At 40.6% G+C, this 18,157-nt stretch overlaps 3 protein-coding genes across 5 annotated transcripts in view; all 3 read left to right on the top strand.

The window, feature by feature from the left end:
- LOC145479219 (sperm-tail PG-rich repeat-containing protein 2-like) overlaps positions 1-943 on the top strand; it is a 30,017-nt gene extending 29,074 nt beyond the window's left edge. For both annotated transcript variants that reach the window (XR_014048405.1, XR_014048402.1), the window contains exon 20: positions 807-943. The gene's annotated coding sequence lies outside the window, so the exon portion shown is untranslated. The remainder of the gene's footprint in view (positions 1-806) is intronic.
- Positions 944-957: 14 nt separating this feature from the next.
- LOC145479221 (7-dehydrocholesterol reductase-like) lies at positions 958-8,148 on the top strand. The gene is made up of 2 exons (XM_081457520.1): positions 958-7,246; positions 7,446-8,148. The coding sequence occupies exon 1, from the start codon at positions 3,082-3,084 to the stop codon at positions 4,630-4,632; it is 1,551 nt and encodes a 516-aa protein (XP_081313646.1). The 5' UTR covers positions 958-3,081; the 3' UTR covers positions 4,633-7,246; positions 7,446-8,148.
- Positions 8,149-8,197: 49 nt separating this feature from the next.
- The window catches only part of LOC145479215 (cGMP-dependent protein kinase 1-like), a 58,597-nt gene continuing 48,637 nt past the window's right edge, over positions 8,198-18,157 (top strand). Inside the window, exon 1 of one of the 2 annotated variants that reach the window (XM_081457512.1) lies at positions 8,198-9,539. The gene's annotated coding sequence lies outside the window, so the exon portion shown is untranslated. Of the gene's footprint in view, positions 9,540-9,595; positions 13,413-18,157 lie in introns of those variants that run through there. The other variant, XM_081457511.1, reaches the window with a different exon arrangement.

The following is an 18,157-nucleotide window of genomic DNA, read 5'->3' as shown; positions in this document are numbered from 1 at the left end:
CGTCTTCACTTCGATTCAGACGTTTAAAACAATCACTGCATTCTCAGTTCCGAAATTCGTTGTCGGTCTATCTTCCATTGGTGTCGCTTTCTCTATTTCGCTAGAGTAGTCTGTCGTTCGTCGCCAATTCAGAGCTCTCATGTCGCCATTTCAAGGCCATGTCGCTTGTCGGAATTTACCCCTAACAGGGCCTCATTAAATGGAACTAAATCGATTTTGGGATAAGAAGAGATGAATCTGTCCCCATAAAGCGCCTCGACACTCGGTTGGTCCATAGACTTCGTAACTGAACTTCGTGCTTCTGGCTCTTTCTGGCAAAATGACGTAGGAGGAGCAAATTAAACAAATTACGAAACCTGGGCAAAAGGCCACTCCACCTGTCCTTTATTTTTGTTGTTGATGTAGATAATTTTAAATACCGCATAATATATCTCGTTAGTTGGCCTTCAAAAATAACCTTTTAGCCCGGAAAAAGCTTTTCTAGGATCTTCCTCCGATGGGGTCAAAACCAACGGGACAAGAGACAGCAGTGGTTAACTTCGTCACGGTTTGCGTATCTTGAAAAGTTTAGCCTAAATTTTTGAAGTTCCTCCGAGTTCGACGTTTGATGGTTTATTATTATCTCTTTGGTGTTTTTCTATCTTAGTAAGCAACTATTTTCAGCTTTCCTTAATTCAAAGGTAATATTGTATGCGGTCAAAATACCGTGACTAAGCTCCTTTAATAAAGAACCCATGGGCTCTGGTATGTTTGTTTCACCGTATCTCGCTTACTATGATTAACTTGAGATGAATTACGTCCGGTAGGGTCAAGTTTCCGTAGAGGATTCTCGCTCGAGTGATAGAGTGGAGAACACAAAGAACAGAAAGGACCTTATTCCACATTTAACAGAGCTTTGCAGTGACCATAGCATCAAGCCAGAAAGCTAGCTGGCAACTTTATAAAGGTAAGCAATAAGCAGAAGTTCATGTTTTGTAAATAACGTGGAAGTAATTGTGGCTATTTATGTAATGGGTCAGCCTTTTCATTCTTGACCTTGGTGTGTATTCGGCGCTGCTGGGGAAACTCCGTCGATGACACTACACCCTATACTAGAGGATTCACTGAAAATTACTCATTGCTCTCATTTTTTCCTCAACCAAAATTACAATACTTGCTCACATCGGGTTAATTTTGCGTGGATTCTTCTAGGTAAGAGCAATCACAAACCTTCGATTAAACTGTAGTGACCTTGGCATTGTCCCGGCATTGTCCTTTGGTAGCTTGTTACAAACTAGACAAAATTTCAATTGGATAGATAACTGTCACAGAGAAGTCTACTTTTTACAGCATTTCCCGGCCGATAAGTAAATTTTTATGGGCTTTCTTGTATAGTTTTGTTTAGGAAGAAGTCAGTCACGTTTCTCGCTTTGGAAAGCGAATTACCTTCCTGTGTGTTGCATAATGAAGAAATCCCCGCACATGTCTGGGATTATCCAGTGTAAATCGATGAAACAGATATTTTTATTTAGCGTTTAAATACCAAAGCTGAATTCATGACCGACTTAAGATTTTTCTAATCCCGAGAGGCTTTTAATCCTTTACGAGGATAAACCCGGGACCAAAGTAGGAGAAAATCTTTCCTCGAGACATGACCTATTATGATGAGAACCAAATATTTGTTTGGCTGTTTCTGACAGCAACTGTCGGCGTAAACGAGAACATTATTGGCAGGGGGCTTTTGATAAGTTTTAGGGCGGACACCCTAAAACTGACAAACTAATATGTCGCTGCCAATGAATAAGATTAACCAAAAATGCATAAGATCGTTTCTCGGCCCAAATTTTGCTTGATAGAGACTTAGATAAGGGAATTGGAAAGAATTATAGAGAAAAAAGAAAGTTTTGGAAAAATTGTGCATTCCTTTAACCATTTAACACCCAAATTTTCTCTAAAAATGCCGTTTTTAACCCTTAAATCAGCTTTTTGGCTACCATGACGCTTAATGGGCCTTAGTCTTGCTGAAAAAGCTATTTTTTTTCTTTACCAAAAATATAGATTTCCCGAAGTTAAGTTACGAAAATGAACAGTATTTTAATTTGGTGCATGCACATAAGCCAAAATCTCCTTTTCCTCGGCCCTTTTACTCTCGCTATCTTTTGCCTTTCATATTCTTTCTGGCTGCCGTAAAAAGTTTGATGTTAATTATGGGTAAAGCCTGGAAATGGGACCTTGATCAATTATAGGTATAATGAGCCATTTTAACACCATTTCTGCGCCAAAACTGTTAACGTTGTTTTTCAATTTGTTACCTTAGAATGCCGTTGATATCCAAAACCGCCTGTTGTGCGGATAAGTCTATCCTAGCTCTCTGTCTGCTTATCAAAACCATGTAGTGACGTGGAAATTGATGACGTCACAAGTGGTACAAAGAGCACGACCACTCAGCGCGCGTATATGTTATGTTGGGAGAAAAAGGGTTAAATTTTGGCGACCAGGGGTATTTCTACTCCCCCCCTGGATGGGATGCTAGTCCATCGCAGGGTTACCCACAGTATTAAATTCGCCGGCACCCATTTATAAACCTGGGTGGAGGGAGGCACTGTGAGAGTAAAGTGTCTTGCCCAAGAACAGAACACGATGTCCCCCGCCAGGGTTCGAACACGGACCGCTCGATCCGGAGTCGAGCGCACAAACCATGAGGTCACCGTGCCTTCCCTCCTTTGCGAAAATGAAACTATTGATGTTTTAAAACCGTCTAAAGTGCTGGCCTCTTTGAACACAAAGTTTAATTCGGCAGTTAAATTATAGCCAACTTAAACTACGGCCTTGTGTATATCTGCTGCTAAGAAGCTGTGAATAAAAAGTCAGTCCGGATCAGTGATGGCGGTAAGCGGGAGGTGCGGTCCTCTAAATAATGCGAAGGAATTATTATCGAGTGGTAAGGATTCGAGTTGTTGTTTTCGTCGTCGAGCAAGAAATTTCAGTTGATTTTGATTCAGCGGCGCGGTGTCTCATATCAGTCAGGTGTGGTTGAACGTTATCAAACAATCGTATTTTTCGTATTTTTATTAATAGGTATTCTCGTACTGAAAGTCTACTATGAGGACCCCCTCTGAGTTCATGGCAGACGGGCCCCACTCAGCTGTTAACGGTATCGGGCCTCATCACATGGAGGAACCTGCCGCACAAAATGGTCACGTGAGTACGCCCACATCTCTTTCACAGGGTGACACTGCTCCGTCGCTCGTTAATCGGAGAAAAGCAAATGACGTCCATGCTAATGGCATCCAGTCCACCAAGGCCGTCAGAAATAAGAATGACATCATCAATTTGTCGCCAGGCCTACCAGGTTTCAGCGTCGACATTTTAGGATCTCTCATGTTGCTATGGCCACCGTTGTGCGTTTCGTATTTTTGGCTCGCCTGTCACTCTTACCAGTGTTCTCTCGGAGATCTGGGAGGACAAGTGCTCAGTAAAACATCCGATGGAGCCATCATCGATTTCATGAAGCAAAACTTCCCGGAGGTTAACGCCGGTGCCATCAAGTTGTACAGCCTCTGGATGCTGCTGCAGGTGATTTTGTTCCTCGCGCTCCCTGGCCGTATCAGACGAGGAACGGCCACGCCTGCTGGGAATGTGCTTACCTACAAGTGTAATGGCATAAGCGCTTGGGTTGTAACGCACCTTCTGTTCTTCATCCTAGTTAAGAAGGGTTTTATTGATGCCACAATCATTAGTGACAACTGGGGAGCCCTGATGGTTATCACCAATGTGTTTGGCTTCAGCTTGGCTTTCATCTCGTATGTCAAAGCGCACTATTTTCCGAGTCATCGAGAAGATCGGTGCTTCAGTGGATCAGTCTTTTACGACTTCTTTATGGGTGTGGAGCACAACCCCAGAATTGGCCCTTTTGATTTCAAACTTTTCTTTAACGGAAGACCTGGAATAGTGGCGTGGACTTTGATAAACCTGTCATTTGCTGCCAAACAGTATAAAGACTTTGGCTACGTCAGCAACTCCATGATTCTCCTCAACATATTACACGGGACTTATGTTGTGGACTTCTTCCTTAACGAATCTTGGTATCTGCGCACAATCGACATGGCTCACGACCACTTTGGCTTCTACCTGGCCTGGGGAGACACATGCTGGCTTCCCTTCATGTACACTCTCCAAAGTGTCTACCTGGCTCGAAATCCAGTGAGCCTGCCCTGGTGGGGATGTGCAGCAACTCTCTTGGTTGGCCTGGCCGGCTACATGATCTTCCGTTCCGTCAACCACCAGAAAGATTACTTCCGGGTAGAGATGAAGACGAATGGAAAGTGTACGATCTGGGGAAAGCCGGCTCGGTACATTTTGGCGCCTTATGTTACCACTGACGCGGAAAAAAAGCACTCGTACCTTCTGGCCTCTGGTTGGTGGGGACTTTCCCGCCATTTCAACTACGTCGGAGATCTGCTGAACGCGCTCTCCTATTGCCTTGCGTGTGGATTTGGTCACGTGCTGCCTTATTTCTACATCGTTTTCATGCTGATTCTCCTGATCCACCGTTCCTTCCGCGACGATGTCAGATGCAGGCAGAAATATGGTGCACTCTGGGACAAGTACTGTCAGATGGTCCCCTACAAGATCATTCCTTATGTGTTTTGATGAAAGCTGTGGCCGACTGCAATCACATACAGTATTTGTTTATTTGCTGAAGATTACACTGCATCAGTGAACTATTTGTTATATTGACTTTTGCTATTGATTTTTATTATTCTCGTTGCTTGTTCGCTTGATATTTTTTGCTGATATTGTAAGAAAAAAAATTTAGATACTAGCTTTTTGGGGGGAAATGAAGGGCTAAAGGGAGAACCCCGAGCTGCATTGATATTTATTGGGTTTTTATTTGTTTTTTCTCGTCGTTGGACCTTGTAAGAGTGACATCACATTCAGCCAAGGCAAAATAAAAGTCATACAATTGACGTCAAGAGGTTTTATTAGTACTTGTTTTAAGTCTTGATAAATGTGACATGCCCAATTTGCAATTGAGCGATAAACTTAGAACGCACAAAGATGACGTTATGTAGGTGCTGATTCTGCGATATCAGGCAATTCCATCTCAGTGTTACTATAGCTACACAGTGCTACTGTAGGTAAAGTGGTTTCGTAAGGTCTTGGGGAAGTGCGAGGCGATCGCGAATCACTCAAAACTGTCAAATTTGCATCTACTGCAAACGCAGGCGAATGGACCCTTTGCATGAACCAATCACATGCAAAAATCTGAGATGTTCGATAGCACGCTAATCACTGAGACATTCAAAACAGAGAAATCAAGCTTCACTGGTTTAAGTCCTTTCGTTTTGTAGGTTACGTTTTTCCACTCATTTGCTATCCAAAATTATGTGGATCCTGTGCCATGTGACCGGTCATGTAGAGGGTCTATTTCCGCCAGTTGTTTTACCGCGTCTGCTTTCGCAGGCTGCAAGTTGTGCTCAGTACCGAATACTATTGTACGTGACGAAGCCTTTTGCATGACTTTAGAATATGGAAGAAACAAACGAAAACACTCGTGGTTGAAAAAAGAGGGGTGGATTGGGAGGAAGAGAAAGGAGCCACCCCTTCCTTGTTTTCCTTTTTCACTCACGACCATTCGACATTTCTCTTCACAGTCTCTCGGGAGCTCAAATGGGACAGACGTAAGGGAGGTTATGTTATTGGTTTGACACGTGTACGACAAAGAATTCAACATGATTGCTTGTTTTCACAGATGGTAAACTAATTTCGTGCGGGGTGAAAAACAAGCAAAGACGCGGCATCTGCTCTTCCAAATTACTTGTGTTGTTGTCAGTCGTGGTTCTTGTCGATACTTGTTTTTGCTATAGTTCTTGTTGTTGTTGGTTTTGTTGTTGTTGTTGTTGTTGTTGTTCTTCTTCTTCTTCTTCTTCTCTTCTCCCTCTTCATCTTCTTCTAGCGAGTTTGTAAACCTTACATTTTGAGTGTTAGCCCTTAGTCACAGAAAAGTCACTTTGCTCTGGAGAAGGGCCAACGCTCAAAACCGACAGCTTTACAAACTCACCATGGTGGTTTCATTTTTTTCATTTATTTATTCCATTCTAAAATTACAAAGATAAATATAAAGTAAACAAGTAAGAGGAGAAATGGAAAAGGGCAAAAATATAGCAAGCTAACATGGTGGTTTATTTACCTATAGAAACTTAATTCAATCTTAAACAGCTAGGTGTTTCACTTGCCTGTCGACGCAGCACAACAGCTTTTTACACCTAACAACTTTGACGGGTTGTTTCCAAGGGAACTGAACAAATGTGTGAAAAGAAGGCATGATCTAGGCACTATGCTTCGGTAGGAATGATTTCGTACTATAAAAGTGAAGAAAGGGGGACTGTTCGCGCTGATAAGTTCTTGACCGAAAACTTCAACAGTTCAATGCGTGTCAACAATATGGCGGAGAAGGTCACGGAAATATGGACAGAGTGGAACTGGACACAAGTTTTGTGTACATGTAATGTCAATCACGGGATAACGATGATTTCAACAATAGGTGTAATCAAAGAATTCACGACCAGCTTTGTTTCGCATTCCATGGTTAACGTGTACATCTTCTGTACAAGAAATAGAATCGGCTTTACCAGGATGAAAAAAAGAAGTTTTATATTAAAGAGCAACGAGGAAATGCATTCAAACTCGGCGTCTTATGTGGGATAAAAATCCAGCAACCGACACAATAGGGATTTCTAAAGACAATCATTTTTTAAAGTTCATAGAATGCCGAGCATTCAAAACGCTCAGTGCGATCTTGCATATAATAAAGATATCTCATAAAGATAACAAGTGATCGCTAACGCCAGGGGTCTCCTGTCTATGCATACTCGGTAACAAGACTACACGGTACAGGTTAGGTTACATGCATTCACCCTCTCAGTCTCTTTGACGTTGGGTCAGCTCCCACTAACAATAACATAATGAAAGCTTTTCTGCTTTTAAGAGAAATTAAATATTTTATTATACAAACACCTGAGCAGTGAAGCGGTGAACATTTGTCACTTGTCAAACACCAAAAGAAACGTGTCATTTCCAACTCGTGTGTCACTAATAATAAGAAATAGCTTCGCTCGGCACGTTTGGATATTTTCAGTTTCTATCAACATACCACGCACCAAAATAGCTCTGAGGGTTACATACTGAAACGTTAGAACTAAGAACGCCCCAATAACAGAATGGGAAGCCAGGACCTCTAAAGGATGGTTTGTAGAAAGACAAGGTATTGCGCCCATATCGCTTATTCATTTACGGTCATCACATCCACTACAGCTAAAATATATAAATCATTATAGCATCTTAGCGAGATCTTATAAATTGTGTCCAGTCGCTGTGCTGTGGTTTAAGTGTTATCTTTCATGTGATTTTATATTCATGAGACTTAATTTGATCGTACGTAAATAAAACACTTTGACTTGTAGGCTCGCCAACAACTTCAGACACGGTGGCACAGCTGCTGTTCCGTCGCCGGATTCGGGAGAAGTCATAACCGTAATTCGGTGAACCATTTCCTATAATACGATAAACAAGCCGGCTACCAGGTGAGTCATTGCTGTTCAAAGCATCATTTAGGCTCAGCACTCTCCCATTCTGTTCGTGGCTTGGCGCAATATTGAACTAATGGCTGTGTTTTCAAACAAACCGCAACGATATTGCGGTCTCTTCCAAACGAACAGCAAATGACTTGTGGCTTAGAATCCATTGCCTTATACAATGCTTGCCGTCGCGATGTCTACATGTTTTCATAAAATCCGTTTTATCATGCAAAGTCAGCTGTGTCATTTGTGCCGAAAGCTTATCGTACTGATGGTCGATGTTTTTGCTTGTTTACTACGAAACCTTAGCCGCTTGAGCTTTCATTGCTTTCAAAACAAACCCAATAGGAAGTCTCTCCCACAGTAGCTGATTCTTAATGATGTGACACTGTTCTAACTTAATGACAAGACGGATGATACAGTTACTACAATGCAGCGTGGAACACAGTAATCAGCGATTTATGTTCGGGTTCCAAGCCAGCCGTTGGCGGGAGTGTTTTGATTCACTAATCGACTTATTAATGTTTTATGGGATAAAATGAAACCGAGCTTAACAGCTTCAATATGCTTGTCAAACCTTAGCTGGCAAGGTGAGTGCAGTTTACAAGATTTCCAATCCTGCGAGCAAGGCTGTTAATGTTAGAATCTATAAACTACAAACATCACCGTAATTTACTGATCGATGTCGTAAAAATAAGTTACAAGAGTTTACATTGTTTCAGAGTTTGTTTAAACAGCGCCGAACTGTCTTTGTAGTGCTTTTGATGTTATATTTCCAAGTTTTACATTCCATAGCTTTCAGATGACATTTAAGCCATTAGTTATTGTCAACCAGGAGAAAAATCTCAAGTGCTCTTGTGTCCATTCTATTGGACACGTACGCCCGCCATAACACAGCCGATAAATTCCCGCCAAACAATAGGAGATAGCGAATATCACTATGACGGACCACGGAAGGACAAACATCTGAACTTTCTTTTGTCTTGTTTTTTTCTTTGTGTGATGCCAATTTGGCGAAGTATTGATAAGGGCATGTGAGAGCATCAAATGTTAGCTATTCGTTGAAATTTTAATCGGCAATTTTTCCTATAATTTTACGGTTGATTTTCAGTCTTAATTTCTTCTCCCCTGCGGGGTAGTAAGCCGTAAAAATTACATACAGCGCTATTCAAACGTTGTGCGGCTATTAAAAAATACCCAAGGGAAATGAAAAACGAAAATTGAAAACAAGTGGATGATCGTGATGCAAAGAATGGAATATTCAAACGTAGGTGGCGTTTTGCCTATTAAGTCCAGCTGTTTAAAGAAGCTTGCTCTATCAATATCCATCCTGGATAGATGAAATAAATCCTTGACAAAAAGAGAGGCTGTTCTAGTATTTTCTTCTCCAATTCAATTAAATTCACAAACGACAAAATAATCCGAACGGGGTCACTTTACGGGCACGAAATTGTTTAGTCCGTTAATCACGGGGCTACTGGCGTGTTTTGTCTTAATTTGTTTTGATGATGAAAACAGTTGGATCAAACAGAATGCCGATTTCACTTTATTCATGAGGAGCAAGTGTCCTTGATCACTGTTTTCCTTTAGCTAATTGCCCCGAAACAAAATAGTTTATTTTTGTTGGTTGAAAATGGTCTGCTTTCTGAGATGCCGCTCGGCAAGTGAGTTTTTGTCTTTTCATTGTAGTGAAAAAAATTTGTAAAATAGCTGAAACAGTTCAATCCTCTATTTACCTTCGCTTTGTCCTGAATGTGTTTTCATTTTCGGCATCGATGTTTTTGTAATCTACGGATAACAAGAAAGGGGGCGTGAGGTATGGTAATTTTGAGCCCCTAAGGCCGCCGTGACTTTCGCTTGTCACTAGTAGCTAATTTAAAATTGAACATAGCTTAAACATATTTTATTATTGCCTCGTTGCAAACTTCTCATATTGCGTGGAAATGATGACCATTGATAAAATGGACAGCGTAACCACAGGTAACGTGTACTTGTAAAGATAGTATCGAACCACTTCCTGATCAGCCTCTGTTCAGTATGTAACTAAGGATTTTTTAGTGAACGTTATATTGCGACTATGTTGATCACAATAGCACTTCATCAGTCGAATTTCTCCGTAGCATATATACATACTTTGCAGGTATGTATCTCATTATATGTGGCATATTTTAAAAACCAATTTTCTTTGAAACTGACACGGTGAGCGGTCCGCTAACTAGTGTGTGTCAAGTGCGCAGACTGATACCGTGTGAATGTCGTGCCTGCAGTGTTGGCGATTAATTTATTATGTTTTAGCTCATTGTTTATGAAAGAAAGAAAAACAACAGGTTAACCTTTTCTTTGCCGGCGAACTTCGGCTCTTGTTTCACGCCGGGCCCGCAGTTTAGTCGATTTCATTTACTACACATGATCCAACCTATGAGAGCTGTGTAAAGTTGAAGAGGAGGCTCTGGGAACGAGAAAGACTGAGAGAATAATAGATGGCGGAAGCGCATACGACCAATCCACATGTCCATTTTATTATTTCCATATTCTCCACAGTGAAGCCAGATTTTAATTATTTCTTTCCTTCTCTTCCCTTCGCGAGAAGCTGTTCCCTTTATCCACAAGACAGGAGTTGAGTGTATAAAGTAGTAGTTATGCAAACACTTTCTTGTACGGTACGTTAACTGCTCATTACGGAGGTTTGTACCTCAAAGCAACCAAGTTCAGACGACATCTTTTGTCATTCTTGTCCAAAGCAAGTGCGGCATTATTAACAGACGCACGTCAGACCTAAAAGCTATGCAAACCCCCCGTGTACGGTACCTTGAGAAATTTACAATTGTTGAATAACATGGTTTGTTGAACAAGGACAGTAAACAGGAACCTTTGCCCCCTTTCCTAAAATAAATAAATAAATAAATAAGTGAGAGGCGGAATTTGAAACAAACTTTCCTTCTGAGGTCTTCTGACTTCTTCCAGAAAATCATATCACGAAGACTGCTCGCTATGTTTAATTGAGTTTTTTTGGCTCTGGCAATTTGATGTGAAATTAATTTCCAGGCTCACTCGAATATTTACCTAGAAACTTTTTCATTAAAATGCGTTTCCGTTAATAAAACGACCACTGGCGTTCCAGCCGTTATAGTAAACATCCTTGACAACGGTGCCTGACCAGCGCGACACTCATCCGTGTGTAGCCCAGAAGTTTTCTACATGAAAGAGGCATTCAGTTTCACGGGCTTTCTGAGTTAAAGGACAGATAAATGAAAACCTTATACAGATAATTGCGCGGTAGTTCATCTTCAGACACATCGCTTTTAATTTGAAACTATTCTATTCTCAGGTAAGATTGTTTATCATGATTAACTTAATTCTAAGCGTCGAGGAGGCTAGCCAAACCGCTGAGAGAGCCACTAAGAATATTGTAAATGCTTATTGATTTTCGCATGCTTTTTTTAATGATTGTTTTGAGCATTTGGTGCTAGATCAAGGCCGGGATCAAGGTAATTCCCGCCTTCATACTTGAAGCATAATTCGCCTGGACAGGTCACGCGTCTCTGGTGTGAAAGGCGCTAATGAAGCAATACTGTAAGCACGGCACTGCATGTTTATCTTAAATAAAGGTGTCTAAAACACTAAGCTGTAGGGGAAAACATTGCAAGTGAAATGTTTTTTTACGAAAGTATTTTCTTTTAAGACTCAAAGATTTTTAAGTAAAAAGTCACAGTGGTTAATTGTCTGGCGTGAAACCATGACCGAACACGTTGTCGACAGAAGTACAGCCGAACCTCCACTAAAGGCCACCTCTACATCGGAGTTCCATAATAACAGGCACCACCCTTCCGATCCAGAGGCCAAGACTCCTAGTCTGCGGTTTTGTCTCGACTGTACGCTGACAGTAACGTAAACAAAGAGCAGAACATCGTTTCTTCAGGAACCTATCATCGGTTTCTGTCTTTTCTTTTGCGGCTTAAAATTCAATAGGTAGTAACAAGGCCGAAAAAAAATTTACTTACTGTATTTCGTACTGTTATTTAGCTCCCCATCCCTGCCGTCAAACCCCTCCCACCGTATGTTATATAATTAACAATGAAGTAAGGCTGATTACTATTTAGAACCTGAAGCATGACGGGACAACGACATGATAGAGTCCAAACTGGAAGCCACGCGTGGACAGCTGTTTCTCCCTGGTTGAGCCTCGTCAGCACGGTGTAATCAGCCTTGCTTCATTGTTATGTCAGTCTAGTTTTGGCTGATCAGATCTTTACAGATCCTACGTACACCGGCAGCATTTTCGTTTGCGGTCTCTTGCATCATTGTATATAATTAGCCTCCTGGTAACACAAAGGAACTATTTTCAGATTCCCTCATTACCATTAATTGTCATACCCGTAAAAAACGTAAATTGCAGTTTCGACCTGTAAATTGTGGATAAGTGTATTAATGGTTAACATCAGACTCAAATATTTTTCGTATAAGCCAACAGCAAAACACCCCCTCTCCCTCATATTATATTATCCCCACCCCTGCCGGCCCAAAAAGCTGCGAGGCTAGTTGCAGTGGCGAACGGTACTTCGGCCAGTCTATTGGTCCGATCTCGAAAACTCGGAAGCCACTAATGATGAGTTGCGATTTTTTTCGTCTTTTTAACGTGTTTTATTCGCGTCGTAAGTCTAAATAAGTCTCACTCTCAGATTTCACCCTTCGTCAACCCTTTTAATATGCCTCTCTACCCTCGGCCAGGAGCATGGGCCCTGCCTCGCCCAAATACCATTAGTCTCGTTTTGTATATTGTCTCTGTCTTCAATCTCCTCTCTCTTAAGCCTCATCATTCACATGATTAGCGCCTTTTCTTTCTTCGCTCTGCCATGGAGCATTCGCTTTGTCTAGTTCATTGGTGTGCGCCTGTAAACAAAATGGTAAATCTCCACTAACTAGAGGGTCAAAAGAGCTAATGTTGCTAAACTTTATCGATAATTTCAGAGCTGTCTTTTTAAGCGTTTTACATTCTTAGCACTTCAGTGATAAGAGATGCACACAGGCTGAGAAATGCTCAACTGAATGACGCTCAGCAGGTTCACCGACTATTCTCGAAACAGCGTTTTAATTATCCGAGCAAGCTTATCATAGAAAGGAATTTGTGACCTGAATAGAACTGCCATTTGATAATGCTCCACATGGACTTGATTGCTTAATGAAAATTAAATGGGAGAAAGATGGACAGTAACGTATTACGAAGTAATTCTTTACATCTGCTCGCTGAATTTCAGTTAAGCTGTACAAGAGTCTGCGAAGTATATTTTCACGGCGAAAGTGTCCGCTGCTTACGGTTTATTGAAGTGTCTCAGTTTTCTGCGAAGAATTTCCTTTAAATACATTTTTTAGGAGAAACATTTCAGAAGGTTTTACCTCACTTCAACTAATTTTCATCTGCAAAGCTTTACTGAAGAAAGGGTTTAATCTGGACGGAAAATAAAGCGATTTCTCTGGTTTATGGAGGATTTATGCAGGCACTTTTCAGTAAAATGAGAAATTATTAGGGTCGGACTAGGTCACCTAAGGACTCCCATATGCCGTCTTGTCTGTCATTAAATACGTGTCTTCATTGTTTCATGCAGGAGTTTGTTTATGGTCATTGTGTTTTCAATCTTAGCTAGATCAGTTTAGATAAGATAAGCAGATCAATAACTAGATTATGACTCTAAGGATGAGAGGATGAGAGCATAAGATTTGCGTTGTACATCATTTCTAGCAAGTTAGGCAGGTTTACGTACGTCCGGTACTTTGACAGTCAGCTTTTAAAGACCAGTAGTCGAGCCGCTCCACCTTCAGTCCTGTATGGGAAGATTTATATCGGTGAGGCTTGAGGTGAGTCCTATTTGCGATGGCAGTCTATAGTTATGGACAGCTCTGTGGAGGTAATGTGTAGTCACTGATAGTTTTGTTTCTGCCGTATGCCGTATCTGTGCGCGCCCTTACTTCCAAACCATTACATGCCTCCACACGGTGACGAAAAATTAATGACTTAATAACAAGTGTGATCGGCAGGAATGAGCTATTGGCAGGGGAACTGCGTTGATACACTCGTCGAGCAAGTTAAATCCTATAATGACCAAATTATAACAAGACTCAGCAAGAAAAGCGATTTTTAGGGCTACCGTAGAATGTGATTGGCGCTGGATCAAATTGGAGATGGAATTTTTCGTCGGATCTCAACGATAAAACTCTTGAAACATGCAGAGAGCGTAACAAAAATGAGGCGTCTTCTAAGTTGAAAGAGAATGTATCGATCGGATGTTCCCCTGCTAAGCTCTCATTCTTGACGGGATTATCTCAAGGTTATTATATTGCTAAAATTTAAAACCGCAACTGTAAACAAAGCGCTACGTCTGAGGTATAATCAGTGTAATTGGTATACGACATTCCACAATGACTAACAAGATACATCTTTACCCTCCTTCCTATTGAAAAAACGTCAACTTGAGCTTGAGTGATTATCCACCTTTAGGGTCTTGAAATGCCACTTTTTCTCTCTCTCTTAGTTTGAGCAGTTACGTGTTTAGTAGGACAACACAACAAAACAATTTAATTCTGTTTATCCACTAATCCTTACCATGTCATAGTCTCAGAACGGAAGCTAATTATAACATTCGGTAAAGGTGGCAAAGATAAGCGCGCGCATATTTTGTATCTTTACTTTTTGCACAGGATATGATTTTTGTAATGTATGTATGTATATATGGCAGCTGAGTACTTATAATAGGATCTAGATTCATAAGTGCCACGCCACAGGCGGCGTATCTTATAAGAACCTTACGTAAGTTTTTCAAGTGACACGCAATTTAACCCAATTTTAACCATCCTTATTCTTCTCTGATGAGGTAGTACCTTTTTCGTGTTTTGATACTTTAGAGAAGTACTAAAGTTGTGGTTTCGTTTCGATTTGAAGTAATCCGTGGCGGGCATCGTAAGAAAGCGAAAAGAAAGAAACAGTAATCGAAGAAAACCAAAACCTGAAAAAGATCAAGATTTTCTGTCTCCGTGAACTAAGATGTTAGTTACAGTATAACCCCTCTGGCCTTATCATAAGTTTATCACTTAAGCGGGACAAAATCTGACTAGATCAAATTGTATTCTGATTTTACATGCCCTACGTTCTTCAATTTTCAACCACGCGAGATCTAAAGTTAGTAAATGACAAGGGAATATTAATTCAAGGATAAATCATTCTTCAACAGTTATTATTGAGACTGCTATACAAAACAATGGTTCGAGCGTTCGCCGGGCTCCAACCAGCTTCACACGCATGCACGCAGCTTATTTCCATATCAGAGTCGCCATAATCGTCAGCTTACTATCAGTATGGTCAACAGTGCTGTAAGAGCTACCCAAGAGTCCTAAACTCTACACAGTTCCACGCCTTTGGGTCTAAAACTGTTCTAACAAGCAAAAACCTTTAATCGTTAAAAATAATCTGACGACACATTGTCACGGTTTTGATAAATAAATTACTGACTCAGCTTACGGCCAATCAGAGAATCGAATACTCGTTATGCTATTCCAAAATTATGTACGAACAACCTTGCAAATTGTTACAACGTGGAGGCAAATTTTGTCGATACCATCTTAGTCAACCAAATGGAAATTCTCTGGTTTTATTGAGGCGTATTAACCATTTTAAACTTTGCCTGATAAGTGGAGAGAAAAGGGAGAAGAAGATTTGGAAATAACACAGCAAAAACTTCAAATTCCACAATACGTAGATTGTGAAATTTAGCTAATGCAAACCGGCTTTACGGTAAGCCACCAAATTTTCTATGTAACAGAATTGCTAAGATGCATGTGTGGTTGTACCAGATTTTTTTTATTAGTGCGTGTTTTAAAACATAGAACGTAATTGTTTTAGCAAAGGACCGCAGTTTGTGTTTTCCATGTCGGGGTCATTGTAATCTCTTATACTCCAGTACGAGTGTTGAAATTAAAAGGGTTTTGCTTGCAGCTTTCTTTATATTAAGACTTTTGCCTGTCTCCGGAAAGCTCATGTTTACAGGTGTTGAGTACATCTCGCTTCCTACCGTTCCATCATTTTTAAACATCAAAATCTCATGAAAGTTTTTGTAAACACATTATACACCCTCCTGTAGTGAATTACCAAAACGAACCAAAACAAGTGTCCAACATTTAAAAAAAAAATTTCGCTTCTCCTAAGAACCAATACAAAATTATTCAAAATCAATTACGTACCCGAAGAGGTAGTTAGCCCGGAGTAGTCAGATTGGAGCATTTAATTTAAAAAAAAACAACCAAAGTCAATTTAGTGAAGAACCTTCGCAAAATGACATCTGCTACACTCAGGCATGTGTAATGTACTGCTTTGTCCATCTGACACTAGCTTTCGGTTAGTCTCTGTTACAAAGTGATAAAACCGGTTTAAAACTATTCTATCATTTAATATTAACAGTCATTCCAAGCTTAAGGACATTTCTGTATAGGACTTCCATAACTTAAAACTTGCGTGTCTTATGACCGGGTCATCTGTTAGTTTCTATCAGTTTCCCCGGCCCGAGCTTACATTGATAATCTACATCTGTAATAATAATAATAATACTCCGATTGATTATTTATGAGAGGAATGCACAGCCTATATAATAACTACACAGGCGTTTGAATCATTACACATGTGTCGATTTCTATTTACAGTTGAGTGAGATGAGTAAATTTCAACTACACCGCATAAAAGCAGCCTCAGTAATACATGCCGAATAGTTATGTCCGCATGGAAACAAGCCAAATTGTAAGTTGCAAACGCGGTAAAAAAGCCCATTGCGATCGATGATTGTGGTCAACGTTGCCCCATTGAATCAGTATTTTGTTCTTAATTTGCTATATACAGAAGGTATATATAGAAGGTCAAAATTTGGTCATCTTTCTTTCTTTATTTCAAATTTCTCTTTCATCAAGATTAACTACTGAATTATATTAAGAATCACAAGTATTTTGTTGGCTAGTTCAGTTAAAGGAATGCATGGTGAGTCGTGATCGCTTGAACGTGCTCTGTGCTCCAAGTCAGTAAGTGCATCTATAGGTGATGACGCATTGCTGTCATCTGTGCTATAGAGGTAACTCCTGGTTTTGATTCATGTAATACTGAATGCACAATTCCACGTAATATTCTGATATCAGGGCCTAATATGCTCTTCATATTTCGTCAGTTCTTATATCTTACGTTTCGACTGCATGTCAGGCGAGTTTGGTCGAGCCAAATTAAAATAGCCATGGTGAGACCAAACTTGCCTGATATGCCGCCAAAGCGTACCAAAAAGGTACGATTACGTATTTCGGCCGAGTGAGCATGATATCGTAGCCATATCAGCTCAGCGACCTGATACCGCCGCCTTTTGGCTACAAAAAACAAGAAATTATCAACGAAGGCGGAGGAAGGGGGGAGGGGGGGGTAAGAGAGGGAGGCGGGAGGGTTGTATTGATGGAGTACAAGCCCTCATCAACTAAAGTGGAAATCTGTGCCAATCAGTAAAGAGGATCAGTGATATTTATTTTTTAGCTTGAGACCAGAAGGTCCTAGGTAAAGATTTGCCGTATCAAAAAGTACATAGACCTAAGCTGTTTGATTGAAATCGGGAAGTGGCTTATCTGGAAGAAAACTTTCCTTCAATTGTAGACCTTGTCATTTCCATAAGTTAACACCTTTTAACAAAATACTGAGATTTGGCAATACAAAAATAAAGTCTCCATAAGATAGCGGTTGGGTTGCTGCTTTGTTCTTGATGTTCATCATCTTTGTTCGCGTTACAAATTTGCCGTTGGAAAGGCTAATGTACAAAGGCAGAAGAAGAGCAGCGCTTCAGGTGAGTGCTTAGGACACCGGTGTTGTAATAAAGAGGTCCTGGGTGCATCCGTTTTATCCTTCCACTAGCTGCATCTGTACATGTTCTTGCTCTTCTTAGCTCAACTTGATTCTGGCCACGCCTTCTCAGTATAGAGCTTCATAGCCTTTACTGGGTTAACATTCTAGACTATGTTATTTTCATGTGAAATATCTGTTTTACGATCAAATAGAGGTGTACATCTTATGACGAATATGTTGAAGGCACTTATATCAAAGTCCAGTACCACGCACTGCTACGACAGACCGCATAGCATTATGCCTTTCAGAACCACATTTTCCATCTGTGCGGGTTTAAGTACTTGTAAAGTAGCTACTTCATCGATGCTCGGCTGAAAATCTGCCCTATATTGAAATCCAGGCCAATCTAATCTAGTTCAGCTCTAAGTCCAGTCTCAGAATTTAACAAATTCACTCTAGTCCATGGTTTAATGTAATCACCAACGGATCGCCAATTTGGATTAATTTGCACGTTATTGAAATACTACTTTTCAAGGAGTGTCTGGATGGGGTGTATCTGATATTTTACGATAACTGCAGAAGTTCTCGCACGTCCATTGGCTAATTTTCATTGTCAATAAGCGGACAAACACACGAATTTGTAATTCATGATATACGTCAACGAGCGAAAGCGGACAATTTGACAGTTTGTTACCGTCAAAAAACAAATTGACGTCAGTTTTCCATGCGTCTGTCCTGTTATTGACAA

This window comes from Orbicella franksi, chromosome 2 (assembly GCF_964199315.1).
Source record: "Orbicella franksi chromosome 2, jaOrbFran1.1, whole genome shotgun sequence".
Taxonomy (NCBI): Eukaryota; Metazoa; Cnidaria; class Anthozoa; order Scleractinia; family Merulinidae; genus Orbicella; species Orbicella franksi.
This window is presented reverse-complemented; position numbering and strand designations above follow the sequence as displayed.

Coding starts and splice junctions, on each gene's coding strand:
- LOC145479221 (XM_081457520.1), top strand. CDS start 3,082: ATGAGGACCCCCTCTGAGTTCATGGCAGACGGGCCCCACTCAGCTGTT.